Source organism: Eumetopias jubatus, unplaced genomic scaffold (genome assembly GCF_037043125.1).
Source record: "Eumetopias jubatus isolate StellerSeaLion01/CBP00866 unplaced genomic scaffold, mEumJub1_p1.0 scaffold_13, whole genome shotgun sequence".
NCBI classification, from domain to species: Eukaryota; Metazoa; Chordata; class Mammalia; order Carnivora; family Otariidae; genus Eumetopias; species Eumetopias jubatus.
The window spans coordinates 6,358,257-6,377,404 of NW_028274819.1; the positions used below are offsets into that span (position 1 = coordinate 6,358,257).

Consider the following 19,148-nt stretch of genomic DNA (forward strand, 5'->3'; position numbering starts at 1 on the left):
TGATCCTGGAGTCCCTGGATCGAGTCCCGCATCGGGCTCCCTGCTCAGCGGGGAGTCCGCTTCTCCCTCTGACCCTCCCCCCTCTCATGTGCTCACTCTCTCTCATTCTCTCTCTCTCAAATAAATAAAATCTTAAAAAAAAAAAAAAAACTTGCATAACGAAGCCTGGCACTGGTCCTCGAGGATCTGGGGTGTTCCTCATGAGTCAGGGTGGGCTCAGACCCAGAGTCCACCAGGTTCAGTGTCCTGGTGGATGCAAGAATCTCCCTGGTATCATCTCTGACGGAGGGAGGTCCTACATCCCTAGGTCAAGTATGTCCTATGACCAGGAGCTCACTACATTCTGCTGTGAGACTGATCTAAAGTTTAGGAAGTTTTTCCCTAGCTCAGAAAGTACCTTTCTGCAGGTGCTCACGGACACCAAATTGAAGTTCTGTCTTCAGGAAGAACAGTCTCTTCTCTTTTGCCAATGGAGATATGTGAAGACCTCCGTGGTTCTCCACCCAGTCTTCTCCTTGCCTGGACTGGCAAACCCTATCCCTTTGCCCTGCTCCAGTTTCCTGACCCTTCTCCACTCCAATTTCTGTTTTTGGGGTGTATTTTAGGTTCAATCCAAATACTGCTCAGAATGTGGTGCTCAGTCCAGGGCTCAGAAATCCAGACAGGGAGTCAACTTCAGAGATCACAGAGGGATAGTCCCCACTTAATGAGAGTGCCACCTGTCCACCATGAAGTTGCAGGTCAGGCTAATTCTGACAGCCACCACACTGTGTCTGCTCAGGGTAAGCTTGTCAGCTAAAACCCTAGATTGTGTGCATCTCAGTTATATCCAGCCAGGTTCTTCCAGATCCTGTGCCTCTGCCGATTATATTTTCCCCAGTGATTTTTAAAGGTAGCTAATATAGTTCTACGATGCAAAATTCAAAAGGCACCCACAAGTCACAATGACCTATATATACTTCTTTCTCTCTGTCGGTTGTCCTCAGCCCTTCAGCTCTTCTCCCCCAGATCTCCTACTGTTACCAGTTTCCTGTGTTCATCCATTAGGTTGTGTCCCTTAGTGCAGAACTTGGATTTGTCCTTGTCAGTCTTCCTCCAGGGCCCTGCAGGTTAGAGTCTTTTGTGTTTGGGGTCTGTCTTCTTTAGCCCTCACATTGGCCTTTTCTCCCAGAGGAGTGCTGGCTGTGGTGTGATAATCCAACCTTCTATGCAGGGACACTCCATCAGATCATGACAGCATTCCCAACTCGACAGCAAGTTCCTGGAGAGGAAATGGAATCTGGAGCTCAGGGCCCCTTTGTCATTCTTATTGAGGCTCAGTTTTGGAATCTCTTGTGAAAGGGACTTCATCAGAAGGCTCTTCTAGAGATTGGGATTCTCGGTGGTGCAAGGGTGGGTCATGGGTATCTCTTATTATTTTAAAACTTCAGTGGTGCCCCCTGCTTTGCATCCTGGGTTGAAAGCCACTGCTTAAATGTTTTTGTTCAACAGGTAAGGAAACTGAAGCCCAGAGAGGGGAAGGCAGCTGCATGTGCAGAGAGAGCCTGCTGTTGTGGGGGAGCTCAGGCTCCCAGTGACCACCATGTCCTTCTCTAATCTACAGTCCAGGTGTGTAAGGGAGACTGACCACGTAGAGTAGAGGTCAAGAGAACTGAGGTCAGATTGCCTTGTTCACACCCACACGGAAGCACAGTTGTACACACCCTCAACACAGCCTCACGCAGGTCCACCCGGAGGCACTGAATGGACACGTCTGCCACACGCACATGGAGTGTGCATGTGTTTATAGGCCCATGTAGGAGCATACCACACATACCCAAGCACAAACACACATCCACAACCCCTGCTTTTTTCCCTTGTGCTTTCTCTCCGTCTAATAAAGGAGCACATTCCTTTTATCATCTTTTTCCAGGTAAATGGAAAGAACATTTTTCAGTCTCCCTTTATGACTTCTGCTGGATTCTTGCTCTGGCTCTTCTGCTCTCTGCAGGATTCCGTGCTTTGTGATTCTCTTTAGGCATCTGGCCCTGCTCCTCCCTGCGTGCTGAGGGGGTGGGGTGCGGGGGGAGGCGGGGTCTGCCCTGCCGGGTTCTCAGGCTCTTATCTTGCTTTCAGTGTTTAATCTTGCATGTGTCCAACCTTTTCAGCCACTTGGCTTTTTATCTTGTCCCTGAGGATTCTACTGTGCATCTCCCAGGGGAAGAGACTGTTACTTCATCCCGCTCTGTTCTGCATTTTCCCCGCAGCTGCTGGTCTCATGCCAGGCTGCTGATGGGTGCTCTGTTAATGGAGAAAAAAGGGAGGAGTCTATGCCCAGTGGTGATTCAGCTCCTTATGCCATTTTCCACAGAGCTTATCAGCTTGCCCCCGCCTGTCCCATGCCTGGGGAAGTTGTTCTTACTACTTTTAATGTTTTCTCCCTGAAAATCACTCCCACTGCTCCCACCCCTTCCCCTTGGAGCCTCAGAAGCACCCATCACATTGAAATCTGCTTGCTTGCTTTTTTTTTCTTTCTCTTTCTTTCTTTTCTTTCTTTCTTTCTTTCTTTCTTTCTTTCTTTCTTTCTTTCTTTCTTTCTTTCTTTCTTTCTTTCTTTCTTTCTTTCTTTCTTTCTTTCTTTCTTTCTTTCTTTCTTTCTTTCTTTCTTTCTTTCTTTCTTTCTTTTTCTTTCTTTCTTTTTCTTTCTTTCTTTCTTTCTTTCTTTCAAGATTTTATTTATTTGTCAGAGAGAGAGTACAAGCAGGGAGAGCAGAAGGCAGAGGGAGAAGCAGGCTCCTCGACCCTGAGATCATGACCTGAGCCGAAGGCAGACGCTTAACCAACTGAGCCACCCAGGCGCCCCTGAAATCTGCTTTCTTAAATTATTCTTTATCCTTTGGCTGCGTCACTACTTTTCTTCAAATTGTTTGGGGGGCACTTTTGCCAAGCATATCATCCACCTTGAAATGTCAGCAGGTTCACCCTTAAGTGCTCAAGACTGGAGGCTCCTTAAAGATCATGTCTCCTCCATGTGACCAGCAGCTCATTGCTTCCTGAGGGACCTGTTCCACTGTGAACACCCCTGGTTGTCAGTTCTTTCTGCCACTGAGTCAAGAATCAAGGCTGCTTAGAGCTCGCCTGAGAGGCTCCTGGTTCCTATCCTGGTAGCCACTTGGCAAATCTGTACCCTCTCTTCCTTGTGACCTCCCAGCCAGACTAGAAGTGTCCTCACCCTGCTCAGTGAGAGGGCACACAGACTTTGGGGTCATACTCAGCTAGGTTCAATGCCGTATTTCTCCCTCTGCCGGTTGTGGGGCTTTAGGCATGCTCTGTAACTTCATTTGTTTCCTCATCTGTAAAATAAAGTTCCTAATACTTACCTCTTTGGGTCCTTGAGAAAACAGAATAAAACCGCAGAGTTAAGATCTTAACATTAGGCCTTGTACCTAACAGTAACTGTTACTAGTAGTTACTTAGGATTATTATCACCACCAAGCTTAACTGTTTGATCGACCCTGTGCTAGTGAATGGAGAGTGGGGAGAAAGTATGTGAAATATTGGGCAGTTTCTTAAGGTGTTGTTGGAAGGAAAACACATTCAGGATGAAAGCGAGCAATAAAAGAGGCAGCAAATGGAAAAGGCGTGTCTGAATACAAGTGCTAAGCTGTTTCATGCTGGCAACAGATGCTCTATATGGTCAGGATGAAGAGAGCTCAGCCCAGCCAGGGCTGTTCTCACCTTCTCCCTCCCATCAGTTCTCCTGCGTGTTAAGGAAACCCCAATCTCCATCCAACCCAGATCACTTCCCTGAGCTCCATCCAGACCTATTTTTCAACTCCAATTGGACACTAACCTCTGAGCAGCACACACCACTATTGCCCTAAACTCACTGTCTCCTGCCCAAATCTCCTCCAGGGATGTTCCACCACCTGCCCATTCACCTAGAGCTGACAGCCTGTCCCTATCTTTGGCTCTTTCTCTTTTGACCCTGTTTCCTCACCATCCACCTAAACCTATTGCTTACCTCTTAAATTGAACTAAAGTTTCCATTTTCTGGCACCTCTCCTCTCTTTACCATGGTCTATGTCTCTGTCACATCTTTTCTAAATTGCCGCAACACGCTTCAAGCTCGTCTGGTCTTCAGTCTTGTTTCCTCCAATCTGTTGTCACAAAGTGATCTTGATGAATTCCCTCATCTCACTTTTCTGTCTAAAACCCTATCCCGGGTCTCCACTGATCTCAGGATAAAGTGCTCAGCCCTCACCCAGGCACAGAGTGAGGATAACCATGGCTAGAGGGCTCCTCAGTGCCCTGGCTACCTCCTTCTCTTCTGCCCTACACTCACCATGCCCATTGCTTTGTAGTCACGTTAAACCACCCGAGCGTTTCAAAACAAGCCAAACTCTCTCTTATCTCCCATTTTTGCTATTTCCTGTGTCCAGAACATCCATCACGTCAGGCATCTTTAAGATGCTGCTCAGGTGTCGTCTCCTTTGTGACATCTTCTTGGACAGCCCTTCCCCAGGCTGAACTAGATGTCCCTCTGGCATGCTCCTGTGCAACGTGTCATGCTCTGTGGCAACCGTCTCTTTGTCCACCTCCCCCGCTCGCCTCAAGAGTTCCCATATCGGTAAGAAGCCAACCCTGTTTTCATCATGTACCATATTAGGACCTTAATACATGTAGGATGTATGGATAATTGGGAATTTGGGATCTGAGTGGGGCCTTGAGAGATGGTCTGGAGTCAGATGACCTGGGTTAGAAATCTGGTTCCCTCTCAACCAATCTGTGTGCCTTGGACAAGTGACTTAACCCCTCACTCATCCTTTTAGCTGGCCTTTTAGTATTTGCCATGAGCCAGAGTGATGGGTGCTGGAGATGCAGCCTGAGTCCCTGCCCACCTGGAGCTCTCATTCTAATGTGGTACAAAGACATTTATTGCAGGTGACATTGAATGCCATGACTACAGAAAGGGCTCAGCTAGAGGCTAACAACTGCGCTTTGGGGCAGGGCTGTTGGGAAAGCCTCCCTGAGGAGGTGAGGTGTAGGCTGCATCCTAAAGGCAAAGGAAGTAGCTCTGTGGGGGCGGGGAGAGCATTTAAGTTGGGAAGAAACCACAAGTCTGGGCCTGGTATTAGGGAAGAAGAGTGTGATTACTGCAGGATCAGTTGTGGCTCAAGGTGAAGCAAGCGGGGGCGGGGGGGGAGAAAGCAGCTAGAAGTGAAGTGAGGGGTAGTGGGGCCAGACGTGCAGGCCTGATGGGTCATGGGGTGGGCAGCTGGAGGTAGCCACTGAAGGGCTCTAGCAAGGGAGTGAGGCACTCTGGCTTATGTTTGGGAACAGTGTCTGAGGAGTGGAATGGACAGGAGTCACTGTTGTGACACAGGACAACTCGGTGGCTTCTGCCTTGAGTAATAGGATGGACGCTGTGCCATTATCAAAACTGGGGAGGATCGAGGGAAATCAAGAGTTCTGTTTGAGCCATACTGGGTTTGAGAGGTCTGTGAGTATTCAAGTCATGTAAATATTTAGAAATGAGAGTTTACAGGCACCTGGGTGGCTCAATCAGTTAAGCGTCTGCCTTCAGCTCAGGTCATGATCCTGGGGTTCTGGGATGGAGCCCTACATCGGGCTCCTTGCTCAGCGGGGAGCCTGCTTCTCCCTCTGCCTGCTGCTCCCCCTGCTTGTGCTCTCTATCTGACAAATAATAAATAAAATATTTTTAAAAAATGAGAGTTTAGATTGAGGACAGGGGTGGGGTTGGGAGCTCTCTGACCGTGGGCTTCCTCCTTGGTAAAAAGGAAGTATCAGCTGAATTGATTTCCTGGGGCTGCTTGAAGGAGTCTGTGGTACAAACCACATGAAGCTATAGCAGCAGACTGGATAAAAGAAAATGCTTGTAGATGGTGTTGAGAGAGTCTTCCGTGCCATAGTCCCTGGACACAGCAGTGGGTGATGAGGGGAGGAGTTTAAAACATGGATCTGAAGTCTGCTGTCTAGAATCTAAATAATGGATATAGAGAAAAATCTTTATTTTATCTAGTCTGTGCTTAGTGGCTTCCTAAGAGCACAGTAGGGAAGGGGGTGTGAATTTATTAGTCAACACTACCTCAGCCAGGTGATCAAGGTTGACAAGTCATGTTGAAGGCAGGTACCCTTGCTAAGGATGTGCTGGCAAATTCCAGCCAAGGGGCAGTCTATAAAATACCTGACCAGTACACCTCAAAACTGTCAAGGTTATCAAAAATAGGGTTAAGTCTGAGAAAATGTCATAGCCCAAAGTATTAAATGTAGTGTGGTATCCTGGATGGGATTCTGGAATGCATAAAAGACTTTAGGGAGGGGCACCTGGATGGCTCAGTCGGTTAAGCATCTGCCTTCAGCTCAGGTCATGATCCCGGGGTCCTGGGATCGAGTCCCATATCGGGCTCCCTGCTCAGCGGGGAGCCTGCTTCTCCCTCTTCCTCTGCAACTTCCACTGCTTGTGCTCTCTTCTCTCACTTTCTCTCTCAAATAAATAAATAAATAAAAATCCTAAACAACAACAAAAAAAGACTTCAGGGAAGAACTAAGGAATCGGAGTTAAATATGGACGTTAGTTGATAATCATGTATCAATGTTGTTCATTAGTTATAATAAATGTGCCATACTAATGTAACATGTTAACAATAGGAGAATATGGGGGGGTGGTATACAGCAACTCTTTGTTCCATCTTTGCAACTTTTTTTTTTTTAAAGATTTTATTTATTTATTTGACAGAGAGAGACACAGCTAGAGAGGGAACACAGCAGGGGGAGTGGGAGAGGGAGAAGCAGGCTTCCCGCAGAGCAGGGAGCCCGATGCGGGGCTCGATCCCAGGACCCTGGGATCATGACCTGAGCCGAAGGCAGATAGATGCCTAACGACTGAGCCACCCAGGCGCCCCCATCTTTGCAACTTTTCTGTAAATCTAAAACTATTCTAAAATACATGTTTGTTTAAATTAGCAATAAAACAATCTGGAGTTGGTATACAAGTTAGACAGAAGTTCTTCCACCTTCTGCACCAAAATGCTCCTCTTGGCCTTTAGAGAATGTTTAAGGCAGCCCCATGGGCAGTTCTGCTCTGGTGCAGCCTTGACCCTCAGTGACTGGGAAAGCTGTCTCAACGTGTAAATCTGAGTTGCTTTGTGTTTGGAATTCTGGAAACCATTCCTATCAAACCCTTTCCCTCTTCTTTGGAGTCTATCTTCTTACTCTAGGGCCTATGGGAAAACTCAGGTTTTTGGGCTGAGGCATTAAAGTGCCTGAGTAGTGCATCTGGACTGGGGACTCCATTGCAGCAGCACAAGGCCTCTTCATTCATTCTGTCGACAGATACTCATTGTGTACCTAGGACAAGCCAAGAAGGATCCTGGGTACCAAGAACAGAGAAGATAAAAAAAATTCCCATTTTCTTGGCGCTTACATGCCAGCGGGGAGAGAGAAACAAATGGATAATTAAATGCCAAGGAGTGAGAAGTGCTAATAAGGAAATCTAAAGAAGGGGGAGAGAAAAGGGAAGTGCTATTTGAGACAGGTAGAACAGGGAAGGCTTCTCTTAGGTGACCTTTAAGCCAAGACTTCAATGGGGGAGCAAAGCCACACGGACCTCGAGGCAGGGGCAGGATGGGCAGGGGGACAGCTTGTGCAAAGACCCTGAGGCAGAGCGTGCCTGGTGTGTCTGAGGAATGCAGAGGCCAGTGGGCGAGGGGCAGAGTGAGAGGACAGATCAAACTGCCCTCAGGACGTCAGATCCCCGAGGCCTTGTGAGTTTTGATGAGGGTTTTGGATTATATTCCTGGGGGGATGGGAAGCCATCGGACAGTTTAAATGGCTAATTTACCACTATCTGATTAACATTTTAAAAAGCTCTCTCTGGCTATTGTGTGGAGAACAGACTCCAGGCAGAGAGGTGGAAGCATAATTAAGAGGCTATTAGAACAACCAGACACCAGATAACAGCAGCAGTGAAAGGGGTGGGGCGCTGCTGGGTTCTCCATCTGTCTTGGGAAAGCGGCCGACCGGATGGTGGGTATGAGGGACAGAGGAGTCGGTGGTGCCAAAGGTTTTGGCCTCAGCACCTGAAGAATGGAGCGAGAAGTCTGTGCGCAGGGGAGCATTTCATACTACAGGGCTGAGTGTGGGGAGGGAGAAGGCCAGAGGCTGGAGCCCTGTGTTTTCCAGTGTTCCAAGGCTGGTAGGCTGAAGGTACAGTAAGGGAGGCCAAGAAAGGGCAGTCAGAGGAGTGGAAGGAGAGCAGAGAGCTGTCCACAGGTCAAGTGGAGGTCAAGCAAGAAAACTGACCCTTGGATGTGGCACCTCAGGTCACTGGTGACCTTGGTAAGGCAACTTCTGATGGGGCTGTTGAGGAAAGAGCCTGAAGGAGCGGAAGTGGAGGCAGGAAACATGAACAACTGTAGAAGCATTTCACTTTCCAGGGAGCAGAGACGTCGCAGTCAGAGGGGATCCAGAAGCAGGGGATTTGTTTTTGACATGAGAGCTATTACTGCCTGTTGGCATGCAGACGGGAAAGACCTGGTAGAGATGACGGCAGGAGAGAGGGGGCAACTGCAAGAGCGAAGCCCCAGAGCTGGGAAGAGGGGAGGCCCCGGATGTGGAGGCAGACACAGCAGGCTGGGAGCTTGTGCCTCTTCCTGCCCCTCACCTTCCCTCATCTGCTCCGTCCTCTCATTTCTGAGCTGGGCCCGAGTCTATTTGTCCCCCACACCCCCCCAGCTGGGGACTTCTACCACTCCCGGGTCCCCCCAGCCCCTGCACTGCCTGAGCCCTCTCCCACTGCCTCCTGCCACCAGGCCTCTCATGGAGCTTCCACTCTGTCCCGAGGTAACACTCACATCCTCTCTAGCTCATCTTAAACACAGTTTGACTTCTGGCATTTCCCTCTCCCCAACCAGACTGTACACCTTGTTCGGTAAGTAACGTGCAGATTGCGTTTCTGGGACACTCTCACCGACCTCACTGGACTTTTCCCCTTGGGAAACAGGCATTATTTCCATGTTCCAGGCTCAGAGAGTTTGGTGTAGGGCCACACTGCTGGGTCCCAGAGCCTCCCTCCCTTAGGTCACTGGGCCACAGGGCTTGGGGAGGCAGTAACAGCCTGCCCTGCTTGGTCATCCACTCCTCTGTGGCTGTGTCCTGCAGGGCAAGGGTGCCAAGCCCCTCGGTCCCTTGCCCTACGCAAGCCCCAACCACTGGGCACTTCTTCACCGGAGGAAGGCTGGTGTGCAGGCCTCTATCCCGGGAGCATGTGAAGAACCAGGCATCCAGGGAGTAGGAGCAATGACTGTTTTCCATCTAAGTTAAGGGCAGGCAAGAAAGCCAACTCAGTGATGGACCCCAGCTCCACCCCCTCCACCTGGGCCTTAGACTCCACCAGCTTCCAGAAACTATGGCAGGACATCAGCCTAGTAGAAGGAAAGAAGCCAAGTTCTAATCTTTAATCAGAAGAGCAGAAATGCCCTCGATATGTCACTGTCTTGAGAGGTGGGATTTGGGGATGGTGAGTCCTAGAGAAAAAAGGGACTTTGGTGTGAGAAGAGTGTTACTTCTGTTTCTGGCCTCTGCTTGCCTCATACTGGGAAAGACACATTCATGCCTATTTCTCTAATTAAGGAAATGAGAACGTGCTTCTTTCCAGCCATTTGAGAGGAGTTGATTTTGAGAGGAGTCGGCTGTGGTGTGGAGGGGAGAGGGTTGTACAGATCCTGTGTCACAGTGAGAGGCATAGAAGCCCAAGCCTTGCTAGTTGGTAAGAAATCACCAGTTTATTGAATGAAAAACCCAACATCCACTCAGTCCCTCAAGCCCCACCCCTCTCCGGTCCCAACAGAGCAGCTCAGCCCAGAAGATGCTCTGGACAGCAGGGCTGAGCAGGGGGTAAGGGCTGGAGGAGTTTGGGGAGGTATGGAGAATGAGAAAAACACTTTTCAAAATGAAGTTCTGTGCAAAAACTTCTAGAAGGGGTGAGGGGGCAACGGTAAAGCTCTGAAGGTGCTTGGGGGGGGGGTTGGAGTGCTGCGGCTGGGATGGTGGCCCTGCGTGCTCAGCTTCTCCTGAGAAGGCTGACGGTCGAGGCTGAGGAGTTGGCTCAGACCCCCAGGACGAGAGGGAGGGACTGGAGCCTGCTGGACAAACACCCGGCTGGGAAGGTGGGCTCTCTGCCTAGGCGTGAGGAGGGGAAGCACATACTAGGGAGTGGGACACACATTGACACGGGAGGCACAGGGAGATGTAGGGTCACAGACAATATGCCGGTGGGGTCTGCCTCCCATCTGTCCCAGTCCGGAGTTCAGGAAGAGGCAGCGCTGGGGTGGAAGGGGTGGGAGGCGGAGGGGGGAGAGTCATCAACAAGGGGGAAGCCACAGGACACGGGCTGGTGCCCAAGCAAGTCACATGGAACCACCAAGAGACTGGCTGTGCAGAGAACCAAAGAAACACCCAAGGGTGCTCACGACATCTGGGGGGAACCTGGGGGTAAGGGAGGAGGTCGTGCATGGGGGAGACCGGGAAGGCCCCTCCACCCCAGAAAGACATGGCATTACCAAAGAAATGCTGTCCTGGCGGTGAGGGAGGGGTGGGGCTGCCCCTGTGACTGTGGAGGGAAGAGGGGGGCCCTTGGGTTCAGGGTACCCCTCCTACCCCCTGCTGGGAGAACCCACAGCATGGGAAGTGGCCCTGGGCCCCACCTGAGGGGGGCAGGTTGGGCAGCTGGCAGAGGTGGGGAGGGCTGGACTCCCTGCTGTGGGCCAGGATTCCAGGTTTCCTATTTCCAGGAAGGAACTGGTGCCTCGTGGGGAGACTGGAAGTCGGTGAAGGAAGGCCCAGAGGACTCAATTCCAGGGATGGGCACCAGAAGGCAAAATCGACATGCCTTGGGCCTGGAGCAGGAGGGAGAGGACTGAGCAGGAGGGAGGGGAGCAGTGTCCCCACTGGCAGTGTCCTTCAGGACTGGGCAAGAGAGATGCAGGCCCCCAGGCAAGGAAAGGGGATGCTGGGCCCAGGCCTGCTGGCCTCCCCCTGCCCGCAGGCGGTGAGGCTGGTGGCAGTGCCAGGAGGGAGAGTGGCCAGGAGATAGTGCCCTCAGGTGGCCTTGCTGCCACTGAATAGTCCCACTGGAAAGTGCTTGACATGGGTGGGCCACTGGGCCGCCAGCTGGAAGAACTTGATGTCACTCCACTCGACTCCGTCGATGGACACTGGGGTGACAGGGGAAGGAGGGGTTGACCAGGGCTGCTAAGGCCACCTCCCCAGGGTCCCTTGGGGAGGACCATCGCCTCCCTCCCCCCAGAGTCCCCTGCCCCTTTTTTTCCCGCCCTGCCCGGCACCCCTCCTCCCGTGTCTCCCCGTACCTCTCAGCATGGTCTGCTGCTGCTTGGCAGAGCAAATGAGGCGGCTGATACCCTCGATGACCTGGCTCTTGGAATCAACCTCCTTTTCTCGAGGTTTCTTGCTCAGGAAGATGGTGGGAACTGGAAAGCAAGGAGAACCACCTCCGTCACAACCCTGGGAAAAGCAGCTACCCCTCTCCTCTCTCTCATCCCCACTGGCCCCTCTTCCTGTGGGAAGGGGAGGTGATTTGCAGACAACCATCCTTTCTCCCCTGCTCCCTAGCTCTGGGGATGCAGGAAGCGCATACCAGGATCTTCCTTCTGCCCCTTCCCCTCACAGGCCTTTCCCTGAACCTCGGTATCTTTAACTGTGTAACGAGCACCTGGAGCCGGCTGGTTAGTCTCTGAGGTCCCTTCCAGCTTGAACATTCTAGGTAGCCTGTGGGGCAAGGTGCCTGTGCCCTTGGTCTCTCTTTCCTGCACACTCGCACCCACATAGGGCCGAGTTGGCCTGTGGGCCAGGAGGGCTTCACTCACAGGAGTGTTTGCAACGTCTCTGGCCCAGGGATATTGGGGCAGCAAGGAGAACACTGCGGAGCTGGCAGGCCGGCCCCGGGTAGGTCTCTGAGGTGCGCCTGTTGTTTTGGCTTTAGGCCTGCCACAGCCCCTTGCTTGCTCCCAAGGGGAACTCTATGAAGCAGAGGCATGAACAGAAAGAGGCCCAGCTGCTCTGGGAGTGCTCTGAGGGGGGAGGGTCCAGCAGGTAAAGAAAGCCCCTACCTGACAGTTGGTTGATGGGTGGGGCTGTGAGGGCCCTTGAGTCACCTGGCAGGCTTGCCCGCGATGGCAGGTGCACAGCCAGATCAGCAGAACAGACAGCAGCAAGCTCTGCCCTGGGGCTGGCCTGGCTGGTGGGGATTCCTGCCTTACTCTCTTGGAGCACAAGACCCGGGGCCACCCCAACTCTACCTCTAGGGCCTTAAGCCACCTCTCTTATCCAAAATGGGCTGTACTCCTCTTAATTCTTTTTTTTTTTTTAAAGATTTTATTTATTTATTTGTGATAGAGAGAGCATGAGCGGAGAGAGGGAGCAGCAGACTCCCTGCTGAGCAGGGAGCCCTATGTGGGGCTCGATCCCAAGACCCGAGATCATGACCTGAGCTGAAGGCAGACACTTAACCCACTGAACCACCCAGGCGCCCCTACTCCTCTTAATTCTTAAACAGCTATGCCCTTTTGCTCATGTGGGCTTGAGTGACTTCCAGGATTGGGTGCAAATGCTCTGCTTCATGGGGACACAGTGATGTCCTCCTCTGTCACATGGTCTACCCCAGAGTGCAGTGGCTTCATTATGGCAGCGCTAACAGCCCCAGCCCCTAAGGTGCTGATGTTCAGCAGGCAGGGACTGATTACTCACTGGGGACATCTGTTTCCTTGGTTACAGAAGGACTGGCCTCATCTCACAAGGTGAGCTAGGACCCTTGCAGAACCCTGGGCTGGACCACATGATATATGTGCTGCTTTGCTCTCATCCAAAGGTCTCCCAGAGCAGATTCTGTCCCAGACCCTGAGAGGAGACGGTGAACCCTAGTGGCCCCGATCGTCCCTGGCCTCAGATGTCACCTACCTTTCTTGTTCTTCTCTTTGGTGACCACAGTCATTGCCATGGTGCCGGAGAGCTGGGCCTCCCCACCATGGGGAAGGCGGGAAACCTGCACTGAGCGGAAGACGCTCTTGAGGGTGTTCTTGGAGCTGGCATCCCTCTTGTCACCTTCCCTCCTCCGCTCACCAGGGTGGCCCAGCCAGTAGTCCACCTGGAGGCCAATCACGTCCCCATATGGGCTGTTGGGGCTCCTGAGGAAGGGGAACAGTAATGGAGAGTAGGCTCTGCCCTCAGTTCCCAAATACATGGCCAGACTGGGGGGCCTGGAAGGGACCGCCAGGCTCTGGGACGGGTGAGGGGAGGTGGCAGGCTAAGTGGTTTTGAGTTCCCTCCAGGCTCACAGAATTGGTTTGTGTGGGAAGGGAGAGACAGGCTGATCGGAAGACAAAGCCAAGAGAGGGTAAAGACCTGAGGCACTGTGAGGGAACCGAATACAAAGTCACAGGGGGATGAGGGAAGCAGAGAGGAAGGAGGCTTTATGAAGAAAGTGTGCACACATATACACACTCATGCACACATGCGCATGCACACACCCAGCAAGCAGAGCCCAGGCAAAACCCAGCCAAGGGCTGGAGAGATTAAGTAGGGCAGAGGCGCAAGCACCTCGGCCGGCTCCACAGCAGCCCCAGGAGGGAGAGCTGATGGCTGCTGACCTGCGGCTTTCTCTTATTTATGGCACTTCTAGCTCAGGGATAATTTTAGCTCCGAGGGGAAAAAGGGCTGATGTTTTCTTGAAAGGAGGCGTCAGACACAATAGGTACACAGACTACAAAAGTCATCTGACATTTCTCTTTCTGCCTGGTTCCAGTGGTTCCATTAAAAAACAGCTTAAATGGGATGGGAAAGGAGGTCAAGGTAAGGGCTGGTCCCCAACCCCTCTGGGAAGTCTGGAACCATGAAGCATTACCGGCCGTATGGGCTTTCCTCCTTTCCTGAACCGTCCCTTCCGTAAATCAGTAGAGACTATGAAGGGAAATGAAAAGCGGAGGAGGGGAGGACAGGGTGAGGGAGGGATCCGAGGTGCAGCGGAGGCTTCTTGCCATCTAAGAACATTCATGTTCTTCAGGGACCATGTGACCCTGTCATTGGTGTTTCTTTAAAAACCACCGGCCAGTGCCTACCTTCTCTGCTGCTGAGGACCTTCCCCTCAAGCCCCTGCCGGCACTTTCCTCACCTCATGGCCGGCTCCCTCGGGCCCCCTCTGGGAGCACTCTGCTCCACCCTCCCTGTCAGCAGCTCCTGCTCAGGCCTGGCATGAGAGCTGCCTCCTGAGAGGCCACCGTGACCACCTGGTCTAAACTCTGGATACTTGAGACCCTAAAGAAATTCTTTCCCCTTTCAGAACCATCCCTCTGTTAATTTTTCATAGTGCTTGCTGCAACTTACACAGTTTGAATTTTTTGCTGCTCTGGCGTTGCCAGGGCCCAGGAGCCTGAGCTCCGGGACCAGGACGAGCCTTTCTTATTTGCTGCTACAGCTGCAGTGCCTCAAATGGCCACAGTGCTGACAGACAGACTGCGTGCATGAAAGGCGGCAGCAGCTCCCTTGTGCCAGGGACCAACAACACACACTCTTACTGAAGCCTCACAAAACTCTGACATGGCTATTTCACTCTACTCCCGGAGTCGGAAATGAAGCTTAGTAACCTGTCCAAGTGACAAAGGTTCTTTGCTGGACTAAACTTTAGAAACTTTAGTTTGGCTCCTAAACCTTTACATAGGCCCATTTCTGTACTTCCTTGTAAAAGCCATTTTTAGCAAGAATCTTGCTCAGACAGCAAGAACCCCCACCCTCCCTATCTGATCACCTGGTCAGGCTCCTCATCCCCCGCCACCCCCCAGGAGATGTCTGACACCCTGACTTGTCTCAGCAAGAATCCTGTTAGGACTGCTTAGAACCCCCCTTACCCCTGACGTTTCCTCTTAGGAATTTTCCATCCATACCCGCTCCCAGGGTAGAAATCCCCACTTGTTCAGGCTGTGTTTGGAATTGAGCCACCCAACCTGCAAAATACATGGCAGGGCTCCCTACACCTGTCTTGATGGTCACGCCCTGATGTGGTCTCCCTTACTGTGCCTTTTTTTTTTTAAGATTTTATTTATTTATTCGGGGGGGGGGGATGTGCAAGAGGGAGGAGGGGCATCAAGAGAGGAAGAGAGATAATCCCAAGCTGATTCTGTGCTGAGTGTGGATCCTGACATGGGGCTCGATCCCACGACCCTGAGATCATGACCTGAGCTGAAATCAAGAGTCAAATGCTTAACCAAATGAGTCACCCAGCCGCCCCTCCCTCACTGTGCTTTAACAAGTGTCACTGAGTAATTAATTCTTGAACACAAGCTAATATAGTGGACCTAACACAAAACCATGATTCAAACCCAGGTGTGTGGGACTCCCATGGCCACAGTCCACCAAGCTGGGCAGTCCCCCAGCAAAACCCCTGCACAGCCCTTTACAGGCTGCAAAGGGCCTCTCTGCCCTTTGTCTCATTCAACCCTTTTACCCCAGGAGACAGATGGGGAAGAAAGTATCCTGCATTGTACAGAGTGGTTCCACTTGCCTGGCTAGTGACCGAAGTCTCTGAATTCGAACTCCAAAGTTCTTGCCACTATCCTGCCTTCTACACTCAGTATGCCATCACTGTTATGCAGTGCTGCAGGCAGGTGGGGGGTGGGGAAGTCAGTCAGGTTCCTGGGCCCTGATGGAGGGGTTTGGCAGGAGAGGAATGGGCAAGAGCCCCTTACCCCACAACGGCGAGGGCACTGCTCATGGATGGGGACGAAGGAGGGGTGGCTGTGGTATCTCGGCTCAGGCCTGAGCTGGAAGGCGGTGATGTGGAGGGCACTGTAAGGCTGACCACCGGTGAGTCATCCCCATCGCCTGTCAGGGGGACAAACACAGTTGGCCAGAGGAAGCCACCCCTGAACAGTTGGTGACAAGGGGTCGAGGGCTCTTCTGTCTCAGCTGCTGCTAAGCCTTAGACACCTCCCCACTGCCCCCTGCCACCGCTTCACCTGGGAAGTGAGGGTGCCCAAACTCTGACTTAACCTTAGGACACCCAAAGTCTTCACCTTCTGACCTGATGGACTAGAGAGGAGGCCGAGAAGGCATCAATCACCTCACTTCCCAGGAGCACAAGGGCCCCAGGCTCACCTGCAGTGGAAGGAGAGTCTTCAACCAGACCCACCTTCACCACCTGGGAGAAAGAAGAGATGTTGCATTAGGTCCTCTCACTAAAGCTGGACACATTTTGATCCAGTTGGAAGCAGGTGATTAGACACAACAGCCATTACTATATATTATTTGATCAGAAGCTTTAAAAAATCTTTGCAAATCCAGAGCAGCCCAGATCTGATCTTTAAAATATGTAAAAAAGCCCAGTTCCAAACAATGAGGTGGGGGCACATGAGACCTCATGGCTCATCTCTGGGGAGGGCAAAGCCACCTTGAAGGCAGGACCCATTTCAGTATTCTGATTGCATTTCTTCTAAGACCACATGGGTAGGAGACCATCTTCCCACGTCAGAGAAGTGACGAGACACTGTGAGAAAGCTTGGTAAGGCAGCATGTTGCAGGGGGGAGCTCTCTGAATGTCTGACTGTGTGAAACCAAGCAAGGGAACGTGCTGATGTGCTGATACCAGCTTCCTCTTTTCCAGACTTGCTGGAATCTGGGAGAATATGGATAAGACGGTGATCCCGGGCACCCCTGCCCCTTCCCTACCTCAACGCAGTGTACTGATTTCAGCTTCCCAAAGAATTTTAGATTTCTCATAGAGAATTCTGGGAAGGAGAGAGGGGGCCGTCCAGTAGCCAGCAAAGGCATAGCTAGAAACAGACTATTTGAATGTCACAGCTGTGGCTTGAAGTGACAGGTAAATCCTGGTGAAGTAGCAGGCCCACAGCCTGGCACCTGGCAGAAGTGCTAGGGGGTGCTGTGAGGTCATGGAAACTGGACCCCAGGGACTGACGGGGAGTAGAGATCACGTGCAGATGGTCCCCTCAAGGGCTGCTCAGAACACAGTGCTGCTATTCACTGAGGTTTGTCCCAAATTCTCTATGCATCCTTATTTTAGTTCCCAGAAAGTAACACACTGACACTCTCAACTTCCTGGATACAATTCCCCTTGCTCCCCTGGCATTATATGAGGCTGCCAGTTCCTTTGTTTGTTTCAATTTAAAATTTTTTTTATATTTCTCTGTCGTCTGTGAGGCTAGAGTGGGCAGCAACCTACAGCTCCATGAAGATGCAAATCAAGTCATCAGCCTGGGCTATAGGCCATGGTCTACAGCCTCCAACATGGCTTACTGGAGTAGCCCCAGTGGCTAACAGGGACTGAGTGGACCGTTCAGACAGGAGGCTTTAGCAAGGCACAAGAAGGGGCAACCGAATTTCTCCAGGCTCAGGGATCTCCCACGATCACTCAAGACCATCCAGAACCTGGGTTAAGCATAGAATAGGCCCTTCGTCTGCATATGCCTCCTACCCACAGCTAGGAGATTACAGGAAAAAATACAAGCTGATTTGGAAGGGAAATTCGATTGTCTCATACATGGAAATCTGAAACTTCAGCCATGCTTTTGTGGTGTGCTTTGGCCCCACAGGATATCAGCTCTGTCACCTCTGGGGTCCCTCTCTTGGTTGGCCTCTGCCTTATGGCTCAGCTACTGCCAAATGAAAAGCCAGTACCACCTGACATCAGAGCTATCCAAGAGGTTTCCCTTTTATTTCCAAAATCAACTCATCTAGAGATTCTCCTTTGACTAAATAGGAGGGGAAAGAAGGGACCTTCGTTTCAATGGTACATCTGACCCTGAAGACGGAAATACCTACTTCTTGGACTTCTCTTCGGAGTATCATCTATCATTATTTCATTTCTGAGGCGGCTTTCTTTTCCCTGGAGCCCGTAGAAGCTATGCTCTGCACATCACTCCCTAGGCTGAGGCACTAGGTTCAGGGCTTGGTGTGATAAATATGAGATACCAGTGATGATCTGGGGATAGCCCATGATTCAGGAAAGGAGGACACTGAAAGGAACAGCTCAGTGCATATCCCAGCCCAGGGTTTCTTGACCTGAGCACTACTGACATTGGGGCCAGATTAATCTGTTGTAGGGGCTGTCCTGTGCACTGTAGGAAGTTTAGCAGCATCCCTGGTCTCTAACCACTAGATGCCAGTAGAACCCCAACTTCAGCTGTGACAACCAAAAATGTCTGCAGATATTGCCAGATGTCCCCTGGTGGGCAAAACCGCTTCTGGATGAGAACCACTGTCTAGATGAATCTTTTGTGTGTGTGTGTGTGTGCGTGTGCGTGCACGCGCACGCACGCATGAGGGTGGGGAGGGACAGGAAGGCCAGAATGGGTCGGGTACAGAGGAGTGGGGAGTCAGTACTCACACCAATGAAGGGGATAAACTTCTGGTAGGAGTCTTCATCAGGGCTGTTGGGAGAGAAAGGAAAGCCTTACAATTAGTGGGTGATACCGCATGGAGAGCTGTGGATACAAGCTTTTCATATTTTACTGTGGTGTCAAGGGGGTCCAGACACTACATGATACTTTCCATCACGTCTCAGGATGGCACAAGGAGCCACAGATGGAGGCAAAAGACCCGATTCTGCATGCTACACCACGCATGAATGTCAGCCCCTAGGATGGACTTCTCTCATACTACGGGGGAATCCATTTGGGTGGGGAGGCCCAGGACAAGGAAGAGAATGCCTGGATGGGAGGCAGTAAAAACTCTTGTCTCTTTCTGTTCCTCATATTCTCTTGGGTGCCTACAAAGGGAAAGGGGTGAGGGAGAGGGAAAATATGGAAAAGCAAAGGAAACTCAAGATTTATTTAGCCCACTCAACCTATTTCCAAGAAATCCCTTGAAGTCAAACTTACAACTTATGTCTGCAGGTCAGCATGGCTTCAGCCACAGGGAGCTGGTGTGTCACACCTGCCCCATTGACATACTGCATGACTCGCCCTACCACGTCCAGTTGCTCTGCAGAAAAGACAAAAGACAAAAAAACTACCAACTTATTTCAGCAGGTAAACCTGAGAACCCTCTTAAAGAGACCACCTTTCTTGAGACTGATCAGAAGACCCTAGGAGTTGCAGTAGAGAAAGGGTTCTAAAGATTCTTTG

The 19,148-nt window shown here is 51.4% G+C and overlaps 1 protein-coding gene across 1 annotated transcript in view; it reads right to left on the reverse strand.

Annotated features, from left to right (window-relative positions):
• Positions 1–9,763: 9,763 nt before the first annotated feature.
• PACS1 (phosphofurin acidic cluster sorting protein 1) overlaps positions 9,764–19,148 on the reverse strand; it is a 143,579-nt gene continuing 134,194 nt past the window's right edge. Inside the window, exons 18-24 of the mRNA XM_028117843.2 lie at positions 18,903–19,005; positions 18,410–18,452; positions 16,165–16,207; positions 15,756–15,891; positions 12,976–13,202; positions 11,370–11,489; positions 9,764–11,216 (exon numbers count right to left, since the gene is read on the reverse strand). Coding sequence (XP_027973644.1) covers positions 11,101–11,216; positions 11,370–11,489; positions 12,976–13,202; positions 15,756–15,891; positions 16,165–16,207; positions 18,410–18,452; positions 18,903–19,005 — 788 coding nt within the window. The 3' untranslated portion in view covers positions 9,764–11,100. The remainder of the gene's footprint in view (positions 11,217–11,369; positions 11,490–12,975; positions 13,203–15,755; positions 15,892–16,164; positions 16,208–18,409; positions 18,453–18,902; positions 19,006–19,148) is intronic.